This window comes from Stigmatopora argus, chromosome 22 (genome assembly GCF_051989625.1).
Source record: "Stigmatopora argus isolate UIUO_Sarg chromosome 22, RoL_Sarg_1.0, whole genome shotgun sequence".
Classification (NCBI taxonomy): Eukaryota; Metazoa; Chordata; class Actinopteri; order Syngnathiformes; family Syngnathidae; genus Stigmatopora; species Stigmatopora argus.
Window position 1 is genome coordinate 2424553 of NC_135408.1, and position 22044 is coordinate 2446596.

General features: G+C 40.4%; 1 protein-coding gene and 1 long non-coding RNA gene across 2 annotated transcripts; both read left to right on the top strand.

Moving 5' to 3' along the window:
• Positions 1-4823: 4823 nt before the first annotated feature.
• On the top strand, positions 4824-15232 carry rnf121 (ring finger protein 121). Its single transcript, XM_077592993.1, has 9 exons — positions 4824-5091; positions 7162-7199; positions 7353-7494; positions 8573-8727; positions 8801-8908; positions 12386-12506; positions 12575-12708; positions 13356-13457; positions 14855-15232. The coding sequence occupies exons 1-9, from the start codon at positions 5014-5016 to the stop codon at positions 14973-14975; spliced, it is 999 nt and encodes a 332-aa protein (XP_077449119.1). The 5' UTR covers positions 4824-5013; the 3' UTR covers positions 14976-15232.
• Positions 15233-15543: 311 nt separating this feature from the next.
• On the top strand, positions 15544-16809 carry LOC144068566 (uncharacterized). Its single transcript, XR_013298201.1, has 3 exons — positions 15544-16099; positions 16173-16225; positions 16692-16809. It is a non-coding gene; the product is annotated as an uncharacterized LOC144068566 (long non-coding RNA).
• The last annotated feature ends 5235 nt before the right edge of the window (positions 16810-22044 follow it).

Below are 22044 nucleotides of genomic sequence, written 5' to 3' on the forward strand. Positions count from 1 at the left end.
TGCACGGGGAAGATAAGCTTGGGCAGGGGGGAAGGCTAATGCATTTTTTAACCACGAGCGAATTTAGAACCTGCAGGGAGAAAAGTAGGCGGTGGGAAAACCATGTTAGGCAGGGTGTTCCTATCAAAAGCGGATGTTATGACACAACTAGCCTGTCCTGTGTTTCAGTCGAACAGAACATCGTGGGAGGGGGTGGTTGTTAAGTGAGATTTTCACTCGAATAATTGTTTCTTTAACACTGTGTTTACAAACCAACTTTTTTTTTCTGTCATAAGCTGTTTTGTTTGTCTCCTGTTTTTTGTTAACCATTATTTTCTGTGCGACAGTTGGATTTTGTCGTTCTAAAACAAAATACGCAGGAAACGTTCAGCATGCTTTGCAAGGTCTCCCTCTGCTGGTGAATTTTGTACTCTACATCTAGTCTCTGATATTTTAAGATCTCCTTACTAAAAATTAATGCGTCAGCCAACTTGAACTCATACAATCAATGTTTGATATGCTTTTTCCTGGTTTCAGGATCAAAACATTATGCTGCTGATCTATGGTCCAGACAAGCCAAAAAAACTAATTTCTATAAAACACAACTAAAGTGTTTGGCTAAACCGCCAAATTATTGTATTATTTATTATAATTTAAAGCACTGGAAGTCAATTCTGGGTGCTTGAGCAACCAATGAAGAGTATTAGTTGAAGTGTCTTTAAAAGTATATTTGAGTCTTTCTTGTGACGCTGATTGGGGAATGTAAAATTGCTTTTTTTTTGTTTTAAGCCTCATGTTGCATTAATATCATTTCAGCAACTCAGTCATGTGGCTTGAATTTCATATACTATGTCGTTTACTCTTGCTCAACAACAAAATGTTAGATTTCAAAATGCGACGGTGGGTTCCAGAATTACAGCCCCCTTTCCTACACACAGATCATAAACGGGTCTTGTCCCTATCCATTCACATAATGTGTATTAAAAAATTAAGCAGTGAGCCTGTTACTTGTTAAGGGCTTCCTCTGCTTGCAGTGCTTTCACCGTTTCCCCAAGGCACGTGGAGTACGGCTTGGATGCAAAGGGGCTCTTCTGGGTGTTTGCCAGCACAGACTCCAACTAAGTGCCACATGCAGCAAGACAGCATAGAGACACATTAAGGTCATCACATGGATGCAGGAGACATCATGCCAACAAAACTTAACTTTTTCAAACTGTTTGCCTGAAACTTCCAAATTCGGGCAATTGATTACTCTTAAATGCCCTGTTTTGAACTCATCCGAAACCTTTACAAACAGCTGTTATATATTTCATTATTTGTTTCCTAGCAGGAACCTTTTTAGATTTCATTCTGTTTTCCAACAGCACTTTTTCCATGTTTTGTTGGGGTTTTGGTTGGTTGGCTTTGTTTCCTTGTGTGTCCTGTCCGTGTGATTGAATGAGTTTCAGCCGCCTTCACTTGTGTGACCCAGGTGTTTGTGATTGCCATCAAGCCCCGTCTGTGTATTTAAATCCTGTGTTTTTGTGCGTTCGTGTTCGAGTATTTTTCTGTCTTTTGTTATGCCGTCATTCGTCGGCGTGCGTCTTCCGTTTTCATCTTTCCCTGTTGAGTTAGATTAGATTGGATTTAACTTTTTTCATCCCGTGCACGGGAAATTCACTTTGTTACAGTTGCAAGAAGGTGAAAACACAGACACAGGAAAAGACAGTGCAAACATAAATAAATAAATAAGCGTCTTATACGAAACATACATATGTATATATACACAGCAAAACGGAGATAAAAAGACTAATATATATATATATATATATATATATATATATATATATATATATATATATATATATATATATATATATATATATCTACCATGCATGTCTTTGGAATGTGGGAGGAAACGGGAGTACCCGGAGAAAACCGAAGCAGGCCGGTGATAACATGCAAACTCCACACAGAAAGGTCTGAAACTTGGATTTGAACCCAGGTCCCTCTACTGTGAGGTTGAAGCGCTAACCAAACATTCAGCCGCCAGGTCGCCCAATATATATATATATATCTCATCTCACATCTTTTCTGAACCGCTTTATCCTCATTAGGGTGCTGGAGCCTATCCCAGCTGTCTCCAGGCCAATCAGCCTACCATGCATGTTTTTGGAATCTGGGAGGAAACCGGAGTACCCGGAAGAAGCCCACGCAGGCCCGGGGAGAACATACAAACTCCACACAGATGGACATGACCTGGATTCGAATCCAGGACCCCAGAACTGTTAGCCCGACACGCTAACCACCGGGCCGCATTGCAGTGCATAATGACAGAGGTGATGAAGAGCCTGACAGCTGATGGGAGGAAGGATCTGCGGAAGCGCTCCTTCTTGCATTGAGGGTGCGGGAGTCTATTGCTGAAACAGTTGCAGAGGGACTCCACAAACTCATGCAGAGGGTGGGAGGTGTTGTCCATGATGGACATCATCTTGGCCAGCATCCTCTTCTCTCCCACTTCCTCTACAGAGTCCAGATGAATCCTTAACAGAGCTGGCACTACCTGACCAGCTTGTTCCGCCTGTACCTGTCCCTCTCCGTACTCCCGCATCCCTAACAAAACACTGTAGATGCCACCACAGTGTTATAAAAGGTCATCAGCAGTATCCTGTACACTCAAAAGGACCGTAGTCTCCTCAGTAGGTGAAGGCGACTCTGGCCCCTCTTGTACAGAGCATCTATGTTTGTGGACCAGTTTGTTGTTGAGGTGAACACCCAGGTACTTAAAATTCTCTACGATTTCAATGTTTGTTCCCTGGATGTTCACCTGTGTGGTCTGTTGGTGCTTCCTCTGGAAATGATCACCATTTCCTTCGCCTTACTGGCGTTGATCTAGAGGTGGTTTCGCCCACACCAGTCAACAAAGGTCGTTCCCGTCCATCACTCGTCCAACAATAGCGGTGTCGTCAGAGAACTTCTGGAGGTTGGTTTCTTTGTTAATTTTTTTCTAGTTCCCAAGTTTGTAATTTTTTTCTGTTGTTATTTTTCATCAAAGCCTTAAGTTAGTGCACCAGCACTCCCTTTTTGTTGACTGTTTCCTGCTCCTGGATTCTGCTCCACTCCGCAGCCGAGGCTGAATATGAAAGTACTTAAGAAAAAGTTGCCCCTTTTCCAAGCTGCCTGACTCCTCGCATGCAAAACATGTTTCAATCGTGTCTCTCATTTCTCTAGGGTTCCAATTTTTTCATCAGAGCTATAAGGTCATGGAACACGAGAACACGTTCCAGACACACATTAGGAACGGTCCAAAAATGGAGAGGAAAATGACACCAACATGTTGAAATGAGTTCATCAGGTTACCTGGGTGCTGCTCTGTTTATTTTCACATTGATGAAAACTTCTTATATAATTTTGTGGTGTCAAATCAAAATCTTACCTTAGTTTTTCCTCTTTTTTTCCTGTAAGATTTGCCAATGAATCCAGATTTATTGTTTTTTATACTATGCAAAACTACGTCACGCGGCAACCAGTGGCAGGAGCTCTGCCCACTCTTATTTGTTTTTCATGTTTTACAGCCTTTCTATCTTTTTTTGAATTACATTTTAATATTTCTTAATACATTCCTTTTTACTTTACTTTGTACTTTATACTTTTTACTTTTATGTATTTACAACTTTCTTTGTTCTGTTAGCCTTCTTTCTGCTACTTTTTTGGAACCATTTAGCCATGCCTACACTGGCATACACATGGGACTAGCTGTTACAATACGCAGCAGAGGGAGCAACACCTCAATGCCGCTGGAAATTTGGAGCTCGACAAAAGTGCCGGGAGAAGAAGCGACACTTCAGACCAACCATTCCATCATGGGATAAGATGGAAGAGCTGTTGGCGCTTACCAGGCCGGAAACGGAGTCTAGGGGTTCTACTCTGCTACTGTTGAATCTTCAGCTCCAGACTACTGAGGAACTGTGTGGATAAGCTTGGAAGAGTGACTCTGCATATTCTCTACCTCACTCACAGTCTGCAGAAGTTCCCCATCGTGCGGGAGACTTCCTGTGTGTGGTTCCAGTTTTATCCAACGCTACGTCTTTTTCTTGAGTCTGTATCCAAGATTTGTGCCGCTCAATTGGCAGCCGGTGGCGGTAGCTCCGTTCGCTTTTGCTCATATTGTGTTTTTGCTGCTTTTCTGTCTTAATGATTTGATTTGGTGATTCTTAATGATCCCATATACTTTGCTTTGCTTTGTACTTTGTGCTTTTGCTTTATTGTTCTGTGGCCTTTGCGACTGTATTGTCTAACTTGTAATTATGTGTAACTATGCCTTTCCTGTGCCTGCATTCTCACCCTCTTGCTACTGTCACAATAAAATTTCCCTAATACGGGATGAATAAAGTTATCCAATCCAATCCAATGGCAACGCAGCATTTTTAATACTACGCACATTTAGCTAGCACTTCAGAACAAAAGTAAAGATAAGTTGCAAAATAATAGCCGATATGCCATGTCATATTAAACTGCAGATATAGGAAACCATCAATGAGACGAATGGGACACATGTTGTATTCAATGGGGTCCCGGGTTCAAATCCAGGTCACGTCCACCTGTGTGGAGTTTTCATGTTCTCCCCGGACCTGCGTAGGTTTCCTCCGGGTACACCGGTTTCCCCCCACATTCCAAAAATATGCATGGTAGGCTGATTGGACACTAAATTGCCCCTAGGTATGGGTGTGAGTGTGCATGGTTGTCCGTCTGTCTCCTTGTGCCCTGCGATTGGCTGGCCACCGATTCAGGGTGTCCCCCGCCTCTGGCCCGGAGTCAGCTGGGATAGGCTCCAGTATCCCGCGTGACTCTAATGAGGATAAAGCGGTTCAGAAAATGAGATGAAGTGAGAGTACGCAAAACCCGCTTTGATTACTTTGAAAGCTTTTTAAGCGTTTGCCAAATGTAAGCTTTATTTTGAAGTCCAAATCGAGAAAGGCGACGCCGGAAGTGACTATGTGACAAGTTGCTAGTCTACCGCTAATGGCTCCCGAAAGATAAAGCCCGACTCTGAAGATGGCCGGGGTGTTTGAGGTAGAGGTGGATGGAGTAGAGCACGACCATGGACTGGAGCACCACGACAAGGCAATCCAGGCGAGTGTGACGTGTCCAACGCTTTGTCGTGAAACTCAAAAAAGAAGGAGTGGATGACAGCGGTACTTACTAACACGTAAACGCCGCGTTAGCATCTACTGGCAGGTTTAGCCTAACGTCAGCACCTGTACCCTCTGTTAAGCTCTTCTCTTAGCACCAGGAGCTGATTGGTGTCATGTCTTCAACCCCTTTAGCTTTTAATATGACAAAACATTTTTTGCTCAACAATCTACAATAGTTAATAATACTACTACTATAGCCTACACTGCAGCTCTTAAGCTAGCTCGCTAGCAGTCAAGTGTCATTTGCTTCCAGCACGTCATTTTTACTTTAAAAAATCTTGATACTTAGTTGACACAATGAGCACAATGAAAAAAAGTGATCAGTCAACATTGTTGGTGATCAGTCAACATTGTTGGTAACCTTTAGGGATACAGATGAACATGGTCGATGAGGTTCAAAGGTGACGTGAACGTGAAGTGATGTCTAAGGTGTGGTTAATTGAATGAATATTCCAAATGACAAATTACGTGCGTTCAACATAAGTACGATGAAAAAACACTCACCCCCACCTTTTTTTCCCTCTGGGGGTCCAAGAGTATGTGGAAACTCATTCTTTTTTTATGAAATGAGCAACGATGTAAAAACATTCATTCATTCATTTTCTGAACTGCTTTATCCTCATTAGGGTCGTGAGGGGTGCTGGAGCCTATCCCAGCTCACTCCGGGCCAGAGGAGGGGGACCCCCTGAATCGGTGGCCAGCCGAACGCAGGGCACAAGGAGAACGGGCAACCATGCACACTCACACCCATAACTAGGGACAATTTAGAGCGGCCAATCAACCTACCATGCATTTTTTGGGATGTGGGAGGAAACGGAGTACCCGGAGGAAACCCACGCAGACGGGAAACATGCAAACTCCACACAGATGGACCGACCTGGATTTGAACCCAGGACCGCAGAGTTGTGAGGCCGACGCGCTAGCCCCTCATCCGCCGGGCTGCCTAATCGATGTAAAAATACTTTTATATAAATAATAGATTTAAAATGTCATAGATGCCACATTGTTTGGGAGAAGTCTCCCTAAACTATTCCAGGGATTTTAAAAAGTAGGGAAAGAAAAAATGAAAAGCAGTCAACCTGTCGGAACAATACAAAATTGGAAATTCTGCTCGTTTTGTATTGTTTTAAGATAAAAACATATACATTAAACAATTATAAACTCATGTGGCCGTCCCAGTGCGTGAGTGGTTAGCGTGTCGCCGTCACAGCTCTGGGGTCCTGGGTTCAAATCCAGGTCACGTCCAACTGTGTGGAGTTTGCATGTGCTCCCGGGCCTGCGTGGGATTCCTCCGGGTACTCCTGTTTCCTCCTGTTAGGATTATCAGGTTTACATTATTCTAAATATGCTTGCAATGAAGAATGCTTTGCTTTACTATTAAACTTAGTTTCATATTATTATTATATGGTTGGTTGCAATAACTTTCAAATCTTCATTTGTTTTGACTATATTGACGTCGCACTTCTGTTTCCCACCCCTCCCTTGAGAATTGAGACGTCCATTGTAATTAGGGTCCTTGAAGTTAATAAACAAGAAAAGAAGCGTGTGACGCCAGAACAGAGCGGGGACTCGGCATGAGCAGTTCTGTTCTCCTTGCAAGAAGAAATCCAGAATATTGTCCTTTCTCTTTATTTGTGCGTGCATTTGGGAGTGCCTATTGGTGAACCTATCACCCCCCACATTCCAAAAACATGCATGGTAGGCTAATTGGACACTAAATTGCCCCTAGGTATGGGTGTGAGTCTGCATGGTTGTCTGTCTCCAGCGTTCGGCTTTCCACCAATTCAGGGTGTCCCTGCCTCTGGACTGGAGTCAGCTGGGATAGGCTCCAGGACCCCCACAACCCTAATGAGGGTGAAGCGGTTCAGAAAATGAGATGAGATGAGATGGAAAAACTCCATGTATGATTTTTGTGATTTTCCGTTTTCAACCCGGCCTCTATCATTTGTACCTTTTTCATTTTTGAAGTTTGGGCAATAATTATAATTTTGTCTCTTCTTGTTTGCAGTTTGACTTATCGAAGCTCACACCAGAAGAGAAGTGGAGGTTTGTGGCTTGTCAACAATAATTCTTCTAATCTAAATCAGACTTCCACTGTGTTACAATTTGCAACTGGGAGGCTCAGCCTAAATGAAAAATATTTAAAAAGCAAATGGTTGCCTTAGTAAATATGAATTAAGAATGTTTTGTTTCCAACAGAGTGGAACATGCTAAGATGCACGCCAAACACAAAGGCCACGAGGCCATGCACGCTGAAATGGTGCTGATCCTCATTGTCACACTAGTCATCGCCCAGCTTGTCCTTGTGCAGTGGAAACAGAGACACCCCAAGTCTTACAATGTGAGAAGTAACCCTACATTTTACAATTCATAGAAACAACTGGGTAGCGTTTTTTGGATTGGACAATTTTCCTGTTATTTTGTAGCTGGATCATTGTACATGCATGCACTACATGTACGGCACAAGTATTGTGCTTTAGTCAATTAATGTTGACATCGAGGCAACAAAATGCTGGGGGCACCAAATGTTCAATTTTTGTAAAAAGTTTTGTGTGGGTGCATCGAAAACTCAATGTTAGCATGCACTGTTTTTTTGGTCGGTTTAAGAAATACAAATACATTTTGTTCGTTTTTGGTGTTTAACAGTAACAAACAGGATCAGTGAACTATTTTGCCCTGGGCTTATCCTGTTAGTGTGCTCAAGTACTAGTTTCCGTACTGTTTTATTCGTTGCACTTTTATAAATAATGTTTCTATTTTTTTTCATACAAATGAAAAATGTAATTTACTCATCTGACTAATTTATTTGTCAGTTTTGATGGGTTGGATTGTAATATTCGTATAAACTCGTAGCAGCTATTACACTATTAACTCGTTCACAGCAATTGACAGCAAAAAAAAACTCGAATCCATTTGAAGTGTCAGAGTGAAATAATATTAAAGTTGAAAAGAACATTATAAAGGTTGTTCATTTGTTGAGTTAATTTCACTTTCATGAGTGGTAACATGCCAAAATTTACTGTGTGCTAAATGGAAAAAAAGACCAAGTCTGGTTTGCTTGTCACTGTACTTTGTTGAAATTAATTTCATTGGTTGTATTTTCTCAGTACAGTAATCCCTCGAATATCGCGGTTAATGTAGAAAGACATAGCCGCGATAATTGAAAAGTTGCAAAGTATGGTCACCCCTATTATTATTATTTTTTTCTTCAGTGCTGAGTCCTAGTAGCAAAAGTGGCTTCCGATCGAACTTTAAAAAAAAAAAAAAAAAACATTCAAATAATTAATAGCGGAAAAAAATCCCAAAGCAGTGAAGACGCGATAATCGAAGGATTACTGTATCAAGTTTATAATTAAATGACTTGCCTCTGTATTTTGTTTTCCCTGGTTTACATCTGTCAACATGCTGCTGTCTTGTAGCTGGTGACTCTATTCCAGATGTGGGTAGTTCCTCTCTACTTTACTACCAAACTTCACTGGTGGAGGTTCCTGACCACATGGTTTATCTTCTCTGTCATCACAGCATATATTTCCTTCCGTGCCACTCGCAAGCCTCTGGCCTGCACAACGCCAAGGTAAAATGCAACTTTGCTCCTTGATTCTTTGACAATAAAATGAAAAGGAATGTTCCATTCTTGTCTGCTGCAGATTGGTGTACAAATGGTTCCTCCTCCTCTACAAGATTAGCTATGGCACCGGAATAGTTGGCTACACGGTTGTCATGTTTACTCTCTTTGGTATCAACCTTATATTCAGGTAAGTCCTGAAAGGTAACCATAAACACTGAGTTAAGTCCCACTGTCAACTCAGGTCAACCTAACTGAATTGATAGATTTGATTTAACACGGGGACAACCTGTAATCTTGTTTGTAAAATGAACCAAAAAAGCGCAAAACAGTTCTAATCCCATTACACTCTTGGTAAGGATACCAGAGTCAATAACAGTCTGGGATGTGTCTGTTTAGTTTGAGTGCTGTTGTGGTCAACTTTTTAGTTGTTTGTTTTTTCCCCCCAAAATTAAATCATATTACAGGCAAACAGTTAACGCATGCTGTTTACGGAAGAATGGTCAATTGTGTCGTGTAGGAAATTGCTCCAACACGCACACTGCCGAAACTTTTTTTTGGTCGACCAAACGGTGAGCTGAGTGAATTGAGCACATAGAAGTGGACCAGCCAAGTGGCAAATACTGTGTTGCCAATGAAAAGTTGTTAACAATGAAAAGGGGAATGCTCCATTTCTTGCTTGCACCATATTATGATGATTATTACACTTCACTACATTGCAGATATTTTTCTGGGGAAAATTTTTTTTTTTAATTAAATGTTTTTGTGTAAGTTCCTAAAAAAATTAAAATCCACGCTTAAACTTGCAAGCGGAAGCCACTCCCCTGTCCTCCGCTTGCTACTAGAACTCAGCACTGAAGTAAAAAAAAATGAAAAAAATAATTTAAAGTTCATAATTTTTTTTTTAAATAGGGGTGACCCTACTTCGTGGTTTTTCGTTTATCGCGGCCATGTCTGGTCTACATTAACCGCGATAAACGAGGGATTACTGTACTTCAGGTTTGAACGTGTATGGGGAAATCGCCCTAGAATCATGTTCTTCGCAACTTCCTCTTTTGACCCACTTTCAATTTCGCATTCCGACTCGTCGCTTAATTAGGCCCATGAGCTCGACTATTGTTTTCTTTTTTTCTTCACAATTTTATTAGTTATGGATCTGTGAGTTTTCATAATTCATTTTTGGATATGCTTGGAGAAGATTTAGTCATTTAATTGTGTAAAACTGATACAGTAATACTGTGAGATACGAGCTTAATGCGTTTCAGGACCGAACTCGTATGTCGATTTACTCGTATCTCAAATCAACGTTTCCCATAGAAATGAACTAAATACAAATTAATTCGTTCCCACCCTCTGAAAAAAACAGCAAAAAACTGGATATTACAATGGAAAAACATTTTTAATGGTTCTAATTCACCATCTACTAAAAGAGTAACAAATCACTAGTGGTTATGATGTTTAATACCAAAAGGACACATTATATTCCGTACACCGCTGGTTGTGCGCAGGAGAAAGAGAGAGAGAGACTGAGCGAAAGAAAGAGACACTTGTTGGACAGCAACGCGCTCGTAACATAACATACGTAAACATAATTTTAACTTAAATGAAGGGTTCTGGTAGTGTTGAAGGCTCGCCTTTTTCAGATGCGTGCTTTGGTTTTAAATTCATGTAAATTCCACTGGCTTTTTCGCATATTATTGACTCAGTCAGGCTATCTCCCCTAACTGTTTATCTTTTATCCATATTAAAAGAAGGCTCGCCATCTCGTTATGAATGTCACCGCGCAGCTTGGAAATTATGGTTAGTCTTTGGAAGGCTTGATATCCTTAATAGAACAATAAAACATTTCATTGCAATCGATACACAGATTGAACTGTAGCCTTATTCAGAGCAAATATGAACAAGGACAATTCCAGAAAAATAGACAGAGGATGTCATCTTCACTAGGTAAAATGAGACAGGAAGTCTGATTAAATCAACATCATGTTGAGGTTGTGTCCTCAAACTCAGCGGGGATATGCATTTTACAATATTCTGCCCCCTGCTGGGGTAAATAGTGGAATACACAAAATTTGGACTGGTTTGGAGATTTCAAATTATTCATTAATTCATTCATTTCCTGAACCGTTATATCCTCAGGGTGGCGGGGGGTGCTGGAGCCAATCCCAGCTGTCTACGGGCTAGAGGCGGGAGACACCCTGAATCGGTGGCCAGCCGATCGCAGGCTTCAGGATGGTGCATATTGTTAAAAAACTCCTTGTATTGGCGAGCCAGCTCCGTCATGCATACACCACTCATAGAAAAAAATGCAACGCCCCGCCTAGTACAGTGGTACCTCGAGATACGCGCTTAATTCGTTCCGGGACTGAGCTCGTATGTCGATATTCTCGTAACTCGAACAAACGTTTCCCATTGAAATGAACTAAAAACAAATTAATTTGTTCCAACCCAAACACCAAAAACAGGATATTAGATTGGAAAAACATTTTTATTTGTTCTAATTCGCCATCTATTGACAAAGTAACACATAACTAGTGGTTTAATATTACTAAAATGTGTTTAATAGTACTAAAATTATATGGATTTCGAAAGGGAAGCGAAAGAGAGACGGGCGGAGAGAGGGGGGGGGCGCTTTTTGCATGCCAACAAGCTTGTTTCATAACATAAACAAATTTAAATGAACTTGGATTATGATGCAGACACTCAAAAAAGTTTAATCTAACCTTACACTAAACTTAATTCTAATTTTGTATTAAAGTTCTCCCGGGTTGACACTATTTGCCCCGCCTCCAACCTGACTTTCACTATCGATGGGCTGTTTGCTTTAGTATTCCCTTCAAAATATTCCGCAAATGATGCACACAAATGTCCTCACAATAGGATAACGTGCGACCATTTGCCAATGAGAAGTAATCTTGTATTAGCGATCAATGCAACGCTCAACCAAGTGCTCGCAGAGACATTACAAAGAGGGAGTTGCGACCAGAGACATTACACGAGGGAGTTGTGGGGAGAGAGCCAGTGCCCCTGATGTTCTTATGAGCAGCCAACGAGAAGTAATATATACTCCTCGTATTAGCGATTGCTCCGTATTTCGCGCTGAGTGACGGAAAAAAAAAATGCAACACTCCGCCCAGTGCTCGTAGATATCTGTTATACACGAAAGAGATGCGGCAAAAAAGACAGTGCGCTACAATGACAAACAGCCTCTCATGTCTTGGCTACCTGGCTTTCTTGCATGTCGAAATTTGTCTCGTATCTAGAGATAATTATTTGTTTGAAATTTTACTCGTATCTCGAAATGCTCGTATGTCGGGGTGCTCGTATGTCGAGGTACCACTGTACTTGTAGAGATCTTTACATGAGGGAGATGCATCGAGAAAGACTGCGCTGAAATCATAAGCAGCCTCGCGTCTCGTATGCTCGTATCTCAAAATTTGTCTCGTATCTCAAGGTAAATATTTGCTCGGAATTTTACTCAAATCTCAAATTTCTTGTATGTCAGGGCACTCGTATTTCAAGGTATTACTGTACTGTGATAGTGCGACGTTGAATGACATTTCTGTTACAGACTGTGCGGTACATTTTATTGTACCCTGAAAATAAAATCAGTTTCGTGAGGTTAGTTTTATCGTGGAGTGCTATAAACGCGGTGGTCTCTGCCCAGGATAAAGCCAGAAGATGCAATGGATTTTGGTGTGTCTTTGCTATTTTACGGGCTTTACTACGGTGTCCTTGGAAGGGACTTTGCAGAGATGTGTGCGGACTTCATGGCCTCGACAGTCGGGGTAAGAAACTCACTTATTTTGCTCTGATGCTCTAAAAGTGTTAATTGTTTTGTCCATTTCCTTCGTAGTATTACAGTGCATCAGGAATGCCAACCAAGCATTTGTCTGATAATATCTGTGCCGTATGTGGTCAAGCTATCCTTGTTGATGTCAGCGAGGAGGGCATCATAGAGAATACATACAGATTATCCTGCAACCATGTGTATCCTTTTTTCCCAATGTATAAATTGGAATGTTATGAGCTATGAACAGCAGAAAACTGATTTTTTTTTAAATTTAATAGAGGATGTTTTAAGTTTAGGAGTGAAACAAAAAGTCACGGAAATGTTACTTTTTGTAATCACAGATTTTTGACATTCCGCGGGTGGGTTTTCACTGTCGATTCATTTCAATGAAAACGTTGTCATTATTATGAACTGGGAACAGTCCATTCACTAGTTGACCTTTGTTATTTAAATTGGTGCATTTATTTTAATAAGCTCACTTCCTCTACAGTTTACTGCCTGGACCACAAATAACAGGCAACTATAGCTGTTACTAACATCAAACATTTTCCGTGTTCCTTGTTTTGATAGTGTGTTCATGTGATTGTTTCAAGTAGTTCACGTGGTATTACTGCATTATGAGTGTCAGAGATTACTCAATAAGGAAAGAGCTCTTGTACTCCTCATCAAATGCTAAGCAGGTTATCATTAGTTGTTGACATACGTGGTTGCCAGATCAGAGAGATGGGATTCATCCCATGTCTCTAAGTTAAAATATTAACTGAAACAGTTTTTTTTGTTTGTGTCCTGCTTTTAACAATTCCAATCATTAGACAGGTGTGAAGTTCCTTAACTTGCCATCTAGGTTTCACGAATTCTGCATAAGAGGTTGGTGCATCGTTGGAAAGAAGCAGATGTGCCCATACTGCAAAGAGAAGGTGGACCTAAAGCGAATGTTCAGTAACCCGTATCCTTCTGTGAAATACATTTGATTCCATTTGAATTTGGTTGAATTCTATTGCTGCTGTTCTTGTTGAATTTGTCATTTGGTAGGCATCATACTGTACTTTAAAAAGAGTGGAAGCTCATATGGTATCTCATCTCATTTTCTGAACCGCTTTATCCTCACTAGGGTTGTGGGGGGTCTTCCATGCATGTCTTTGGGAGGAAACCGGAGTACCCGGAGAAAACCCCCGCAGGCTCTGGGAGAACATGCAAACTTCACACAGGTGGACCGACCTGCATTTGAACCCAAGTCCCCCACTGTGAAGCTGACGTGCTAACCACCCACCGTATATGTTAATATTAGTCGAGCCACCGGGCCGTCACGCTAATATTAATATACTATTAAAAGCACCATCCTGAAAATTTTATAACAGTATAAAGAAGGCACGGGTATGAAATACAACAGCGAGTGACTTTAAAATATAAAGAGACTGTATTTTGGACACTTTCGTCCAGAAAAGTGACCATACAAGGCTTAATACTGAAATCAGATCCCCAATTACCCTTTCTTTTTTAGCTGCCTTGGGCCCAACCACTGAAAAAATCCCATTGGTAGATGACGTCAAACCCAGAATGAGCTGCAGATTTTGGCAGGCCGCTAACGTGCTAGTTATACGCATGCTAGCTAGCGCCTTGCTTGAAAGCTAGATTTCACCTTCAATTCTGGTTGAGATGGCACAAGTAAAACTATTGGGGTTTGGAAGTAGCCATTGTGTTGCAATGTTTTTAGTATAGAACAGAGAGATTTTTTTGGGGTGCCAAACTTGTTTGATACATGTGAAATTACATTAGTGCAGACATTTTAAATTTACGTGATCACCATTCCTTAGTCTTCTTAAAGTGTACAGTAATCCCTCGATTATTGCGTCTTGACTTATCGTGAATTCACTACTTCGCGATTTTTTTCCGCTATAATTGTTACTTTTTTAAATTTACTTTTAATTTTTTTAAAGTTCATAAAAATGTGAAAATCCACACTAAAACTCGTAAGTAGAAGCCACTCTTGCTACTAGGACTCAGCACTCACCTACTTCGCAATTTTTCGATTATCACGGCCAGGTCTGGTCTACATTAACCGCGATATTCGAGGGATTACTGTAATTCAGACTTTCCCCCCCAAACAACCTCTTACTGTGTTTAAAGCAGGGAACCAAATCTTATTGTTATTCATTTGAAGGTTTGCTGCCAAACTTCAGCCTAGAATTATAGTGATGCACGCTGTTCCTCTTCCTTTTTTGTGACTATAACGTGAATTGTAAAAGTTACTCTTTACCCTAAACCCAGTCACCCAGCTACCATACAGGCATCTGTACTGCAAAATGTTGACCATTGCTTTTTCCTTGACCAAAGATTTTATAGTTGGGAAAGGCCACATGTCATGTATGGACAGCTTTTAGACTGGCTTCGCTACCTGGTGGCCTGGCAGCCGGTTATCATCGGCTTTGTGCAGGCGATCAACTACGTCCTCGGTCTGGAGTGATCGACAAGTGTGGGAAATGGACAGACTAAGTCATGGAGAAGAAACTTCTCTGATTCAAATAACTGGGAGCCTGGCAATGAACTGAAGCATTAACTCAAAAGTGTCTGTACTTTTTGTATATATTTTTAGGCACACAATGCCCGGACTAATGTTTGAATTCATTAGTGATCTCAATTTACTGTTAATTCTCGTCATTTTCTTCGGACCCTAATTGGTTTTTCCAACTAATGCCTCAGTAAAAATGTTCATAATCAGAATCTGACTGCCTTTTACTTCTTAACTATTTGGTAGCCCATTAGTAATATTTGTTATGTTCAATGAAAAAATGCAATTTAGTACAGAAAATCGAGCATTTTTATATAGCTGGTTCAACAGATATTTCTCAGAACAAAGTAATGAACAAAAATGGTACATCTATTTTAATCAAGTTTTATAAGAATTACACTATTCATATTTTTTTCTCACAAAATTTGAGGAACATTGAGATTTCTTTGCACGAATTTTTTTTTAACCCAAAAAAGATCCAAAGCTGTTTTTTTACTTAATTTTTTTTTACATTGAGATTCATTAAGACATTAAAAAATTGTACATTTATTTTATTCAAGTTTAATAAGAATTACATTATGTATTTGTATTAACTTTTTTCTCCCAAAATTTGAGGAACATTGAGATTTCTTTGCACCTGAATTTTTTTTTTTAACCAAAAAAGATCCACAGCTATTATTTTTACTTAAAAAAATATTACATTGAGATAGTCTCAATTGTCAATGTATTGAGACATGAAAAAATAACACAATTTGGCAATAGGATTAGGAATATGATTACACTATTCATATACAGTAAACTATGAAGTGGTGTGAGGAATTCCCCTTAAAAATTACCTATATCACTGTTCGGCGAGGCAAGAAGGAAGTAAATCCTCTGCTGTACAGTATATAAAGAAATCACACGCCTGAGTTGAGTGAACATTCAAGAAGACACTGGTTGGGGGGTCGGGATGTTGTCGTCTATCATCAAAGGTAACCCAAATTACAGATACCTAGCCATTTTCTTCCAGTGTTGAAAGAACTGTCTGTCTTCCACAGCTCTGGGGCTAAGTCTATTTCTTGTAGAGTCCTCGCCAGGTATGGGCAATTTGCTGGTTTTGTGTCTAAATTTCCTTAATTAGGTTATTCATTTCAGATGTTCTCTTTCCAGTCTCTAAATATGGAGCGCCAGTCATCGTTGGACCTGACCATGTTCAAATGAAGGTTCAAATAGGTGAAGCATCACCATTTAGAGTTAAAAATTTCTAGCTCCAAATTTGTTCAACTAATTATTCAGACATGCTTTTAAACCTTCATGGGCCACATACTAAACTCATTGACTACTATCGCAATTATTCACTTCTAGCCTCTTAGTCAAAATAAATTAGACACAGAAATATGAGCTGTCAGCCAGTTGTACCAGTTTAAAGTTTTGACCTGGGATTGGACCCTCAACCCCAGGACCGACCGGCTAACCACTTTTCCACCAGGCTGCCTTACTTATACCGTGACAAAGACGATTCTATTCATGTGCTTAAGTGATTTTTTTATGGTAAAAAATAGTCACTTGCCTTGTGAAGAGTTAATAATTTGTGGGCTAAAAACCTACTTATTTGAAAATAATTAAAGAATGTGATTGTAAGAAATATTTCTCTTCAGTATGCATAACATGTTTTATTCTATATATTAGGACAGTCATTGGTTCTTCATTGTAAAGCTTTGACCAACTGTGGCAATGATGTGACTCTCCTCTACTGGCTCATCAATGGATCATTCCCTGAAGACATTCACAGCAGTGACAGCGTAACTGAGTCAGAGACGTGAGTATTCAACTGATTCTCGTGGACAAATATTTTATAATTTACACTACTTGTGTATGTTTGCCTTAGATCAACATCAGAGGATGGTAGAATTCAGTTTGGGGATTTGCTGCTGAAGAATGTCACACTGGAGGACTTCGACACTACCTTCACCTGTGTGGTGAGCAATAGTATGGGATTGGCTAAAAAAATTGTAACATTAACCGCTAATGACACTGACATTTCTGCATGGAAGAAAAAGAACATGTAGTTACTGCTGTTTGCTAAAATACTGTGGATATAAAAGGTTTATTCCACTTTTCAATGTGCAGGTTTTTTTTTTAAATAAAATTTGAGACCAATAATTTGAAGTCGCTGGCCTGGCGGGTGAGTGGTTAGCGCGTCGGCCTCACAACTCTGGGGTCCTGGGTTCAAATCCAGGTCGGTCCACCTTTGTCAAGTTTGCATGTTCTTCCCCCGGACCTGCGTGGGTTTCCTCCGGGTCCTCCGGTTTCCTCCCACATTCCAAAGACATGCATGGTAGGCTGATTGGACACTCTAAATTCCCCCTCGGTATATGTGTGAGTGTGCATGGTTGCCCGTCTCCTTGTGCCCTGTGATGGGCTGCCCACCGATTCAGGGGGTCCCCCTCCTCTGGCCCGGAGTCAGCTGGGATAGGCTCCAGCACCCCCTGCGACCCTAATGAGGATAAAGTGGTTCGGAAAATGAATGAATAATTTGAAATCTCCAAACCAGTCCAAATTTTGTGTATTGTACTATTTAATCCAGCAGGGGGCAGAAGATTGTAAAATGCATATCGTAGTTTAAGGACACGACCTCAACATGATGATGATGATTTACTCAGACTTCCTGTCTCATTTGTACCTAGTGGAGATGACATTCTCTTTGTCGATTTTTCTGGAATTGTCCTTGTTCATATTTGCTCTGAATAAGGATACAGTTAAATCTTTGTATCGATTGCACTGAAATATAGCAACAATTTTCATATTACAGTCATACCTCTACTTACGAATGACTCTGGGTATGAAATTTTCAGGTTACGAAAGCCTTTTATATGCAAATGAGTGCCCCGAGACACGAAAAAGATCCAAGTTACGGAGTCCCCCCCAAATAAATGCATTTCCTTATTCGTTATTTTGTTTTGAAAGTATTGTCGCAGATGCATGGATTCTCACTTTAGAACAACGCTCCACTCTACTGGGCTCTCATTGGCTATCCATGTTTCAAGATTCTCTAGTTCATACGTGTCAACCTCGTCAAAATGTTCCCCTTATAAATGATTCTAATTCCCCCTATTAAGCGATTAAAAACTGTGCAATGCAACGCGGCACATATTTATACATACACACACGGCACAGGTTCATTCATTCATAAATTATTTCATTCATTCATTCATTAATCCATTCATTCATAAATTATTTCATTCATTCATTCATTTTCTGAACGACTTTATCTTCACTATAAAGGTTTAAAATGTAATACAAAACGGACGGCTTTCTGACGCGGACAGGTCAAAGGGGAATGTGTGTGCGCATATCTCCTGTCCACCTCGGTTAAATGGTCCTCTTATTAATGATTGCAATTCCCCTTATTAAGCAATTAAAAAAATTAGAAATGCAATGCGGCATGTATTTACACTCGGGGCACTTATTTACTCACATAGAGCACACGTAAAAGTCTAAAATGTACTACAAAGTAGACGGCTTTCTGACGCCGTCGGATCATGGATAAATGCGCGTGCGCATATCGTTCTTCAACACGCATAGATTTTGTAGGCTTGGTATTCATTTTAAGACATTAATAAATCAGTTTGTAATCATTTTTCTCATTTGTGTGTGTTTCTGACATCTTTCATACAAAATTGGGACACTTGGATAAATTTTAAAGGGTTTAGTTGGTAGTCGTGTGCGGACCGTGGAGCGAATTAGAGAATTTACATATAAAGTCGTACTGCTATACTTACAAAATTTTCAAGTGACGAAAAAAGTTCTGGAACCAACTAATTTCATTAGTAGATTTATGACTGCATAGTTGTACAAACAACTAAACTGGGCGGCCCGGCGGATGAGTGGCTAGCGCGTCAGCCTCACAGTGTGGGGGACCTGGGTTCAAATGCAGGTCGGTCCACCTGTGTGGAGTTTGCATACCTGTCAACCTGGGACAATTCCTCCCCGTATTAATGATGGGAATTCCCCGTATTAAGCAATAGAAAACCGTACAAATGCAACGCCGCACATATTTACTCACATAGGGTGCACGTAAAAGTGTTATGGTCGCGCCGCGTTGTCGTGACGCGACCGTGAATGTATTCGGACCCAAGCGCTATGACTCATAGCTGCTTAAATAACGAAACAGGAAATGATTCAATCATTTCCTGTTTCGTGTGAAAGGGGAATGCGTGTGCGCATATCATGCTTAAAGCATCACAATATTAGCAGTTGACGATGACGTTTTCGTCTGCTACCAGTGACCGAGACGATCCGGATTAGAGCCGAAATGCGTAAAACGAGATCCGTTTTACAAAAAAACGTACTTAAAAAAAATCCCGTACAAAAGTTGTTATACGGCGTACACAATTTGAAATGATCAAAAAACGTATAAAATACGGGAAAAACGTATAAGTTGACAGGTATGAGTTTGCATGTTCTCCCTGGGCCTGTGTGAGTTTTCTCCAGGTACTCCGGTTTCCTCCCACATTCTAAAAACAAGCATTGTAGGCTGATTGGCCACTCTAAATTGCCGCTAGGTATGGGTGTGAGAGTGAATGGTTGTCCGTCTCCTCATGCCCTGCGATTGGTTGGCCACCAATTCAGGGTGTCCCCCGCCTCTGGCCCGAAGTCAGCTGGGATAGGCTCCAGCACCCCCGGCGACCCTAGTAACGATAAAGCAGTTCAGAAAATGAGAAATGAGAAACAATCATCCGTCTAGGTCAGGGGTGTCAAACCGGTCCTCAAAGGGCCGCAGTGGGTGCAGGTTTTCATTCCAACTCAACACGAGGATACCTTTTGCGAGTGTAATCAGTTAATTAAAGTCAGGTGCTACTTATTTTAGAAGACACCTGATTGGTTAAAATGTCGGCACTGGATCGGTTGGCACAAAGACCAGGACCCACTGCGGCCCTCGGCGGAATCGGTTTGAGACATGTGGTCTAGGTGATATGTTTTAATTCACTTGCATGAATAGTATGTGATCAGGCCTAAACTTTGAGGTTGAGGCTTATGTCCATTGAATGTTGACATATGGAGCTGGTTATCCCTCTGGGATGTGGGGAGACGCCGAGTCTGTCATCTTGGATGCCCTCTGACCTCAGGCAGACACTGCTTTCCCAAGTGGAACCGCGGTTCTGGCGGCATTTCCACAGTTGTCAATCAACCTCTGCCACTCAACATTACATGGTCTTTTTTTTGGAGAGTTTTCGGTATTGGCTTTGACTTTGCGTACCCAATATCAAGGGTTTGGAAATATTATTTAATTATGATTGGAAATGTTTAATTTCTAATTTCACAGAAAACAAGTCAGCATTGTGACACAGGCTTTTTACTTGATGGTAATGGTTGAATAGTATTAAAAGATCAGCAAATAATTGATTTATGATATCACTTGGGCGTCTTCTAATTTTCTATCATCCTAGTCAAACCGGATTTGATGTCTAGCATGGTCAATGGCGCTAAAACATGAGTAAACATAGACAGTTTTAACTCTTTAAACCCTTAATCAATTTATAATTGACAGAAAATTTAAATTCTTTAAACTCTCAGCTTTTAATAGTCCATTGGAACTAAAAGACTAACACTTCAAATATAATTAGTCATAAATATTGACCATATTTATTTAAAACATCGGTTATTATCATTAGAAAAGAATGTTAGATTGCTCAAAATTCATGTATCAAATATGATACGTTTGGCCATATAGAGTTGATTAAAAGAGAGGGAACAACAGTAAAAATTATCTCATTTTAATTTTTTCAATAAATCAGTAGGGACAGTCCAGGGGATGAGTGGTTAGGGTGTCGGCCTCACAGTGGAGGTCCTCGGTTCAAATCCAGGTCATTACTACCTGTGTGGAGTTTGCATGTTTTCCTTGGGCCTTTGTGGGTTTTATCCGGGTACCATCCTGGGTTTCCTCCCACATTCCAAAGGCATGCAAGGTAGGCTGATAGGATACTCTAAATTGCCCCTAGGAATGAATGTGACGTGAATGGCTGTTTTTCTCCCTGTGCCCTGTGATTGGCTGGCCATCAATTCAGGGTGTCTCCCGCTTCGAGCCCAAAAGCAACTGGGATAGACATAAAAAAGACCAGCACCCCCCACCGCGACCCTAGTGAGGATAAAGCAGTTCAGAAAATGATGAATAATAGTTCAGTATTTATTTATTTTTAATCTAAAATGTTTATTTCAAAAAAGCATTAAAAACAAAAGGATATTTTAAAACATTTAGTTATGAATGGTTCAATGCCTTTTGGGGTTTTCTTATTATTGCGTGTATCAACAACCAGGGTATTTCTGTTTTTATCAATTGTACTAACATTTGATACATTTATAATTATTATTATTCATAAAAGTAAGAATAAAAATAAGGATTAATAATGATATATCAAGAAAGAATCAACCATGATGATATACACCACAGATATTGAAGCCAAGTGCAAAACATGAACAGTAATTGCTACTTCCAAACAGTAAAATTCCACAACCTTTTATTCTGGCTTTAGACTGAGTGGCCTTCCACGGAATATAGTGAGTTCAAGCCTGGAGCAATATCCAGTACAGCAGTAGGAAAAGTAGCGTCCTTGTCTCATTGCGGACCATCTTTCCACTACGCTGCCCTTTGAATGATGGAAGCTGAGCAGCCACAAAGAAGGCAGGAGAAAACATTGTGTTCATGGGGGCGTATTCATGCCCAAAGGAGTGGGAGAGGCACACAAGGCATTGCTGAAATGGCATGTGGGTAGATTAGGATAAAGGGTAATGGGTTGATATTTTCTTTTAAAAAGAATGAGCAACATGAAAATATCCACCACCCCTGTTGCCGTGTTTAAAGGTGACCAGTGACTTTTAACCCAAGCGAGACCTTGCCTGCGTCATTTTTCCTCAAGCACACGGTCACCTCTGAAGATGCTATTTTTAATCATTTGCCCTTAGTTTATGTTGCATTAATTACACTCATCTAGCCTCTGTGGTAATTATGGTTTATAATGGAACAAGGTTGTAGAGGAAAAAT

Coding starts and splice junctions, on each gene's coding strand:
- rnf121 (XM_077592993.1), top strand. CDS start 5,014: ATGGCCGGGGTGTTTGAGGTAGAGGTGGATGGAGTAGAGCACGACCAT. Junction 7,200..7,352: donor ACACCAGAAGAGAAGTGGAG/GTTTGTGGCTTG, acceptor TGTTTCCAACAG/AGTGGAACATGCTAAGATGC. Junction 12,507..12,574: donor TCATGGCCTCGACAGTCGGG/GTAAGAAACTCA, acceptor TTTCCTTCGTAG/TATTACAGTGCATCAGGAAT.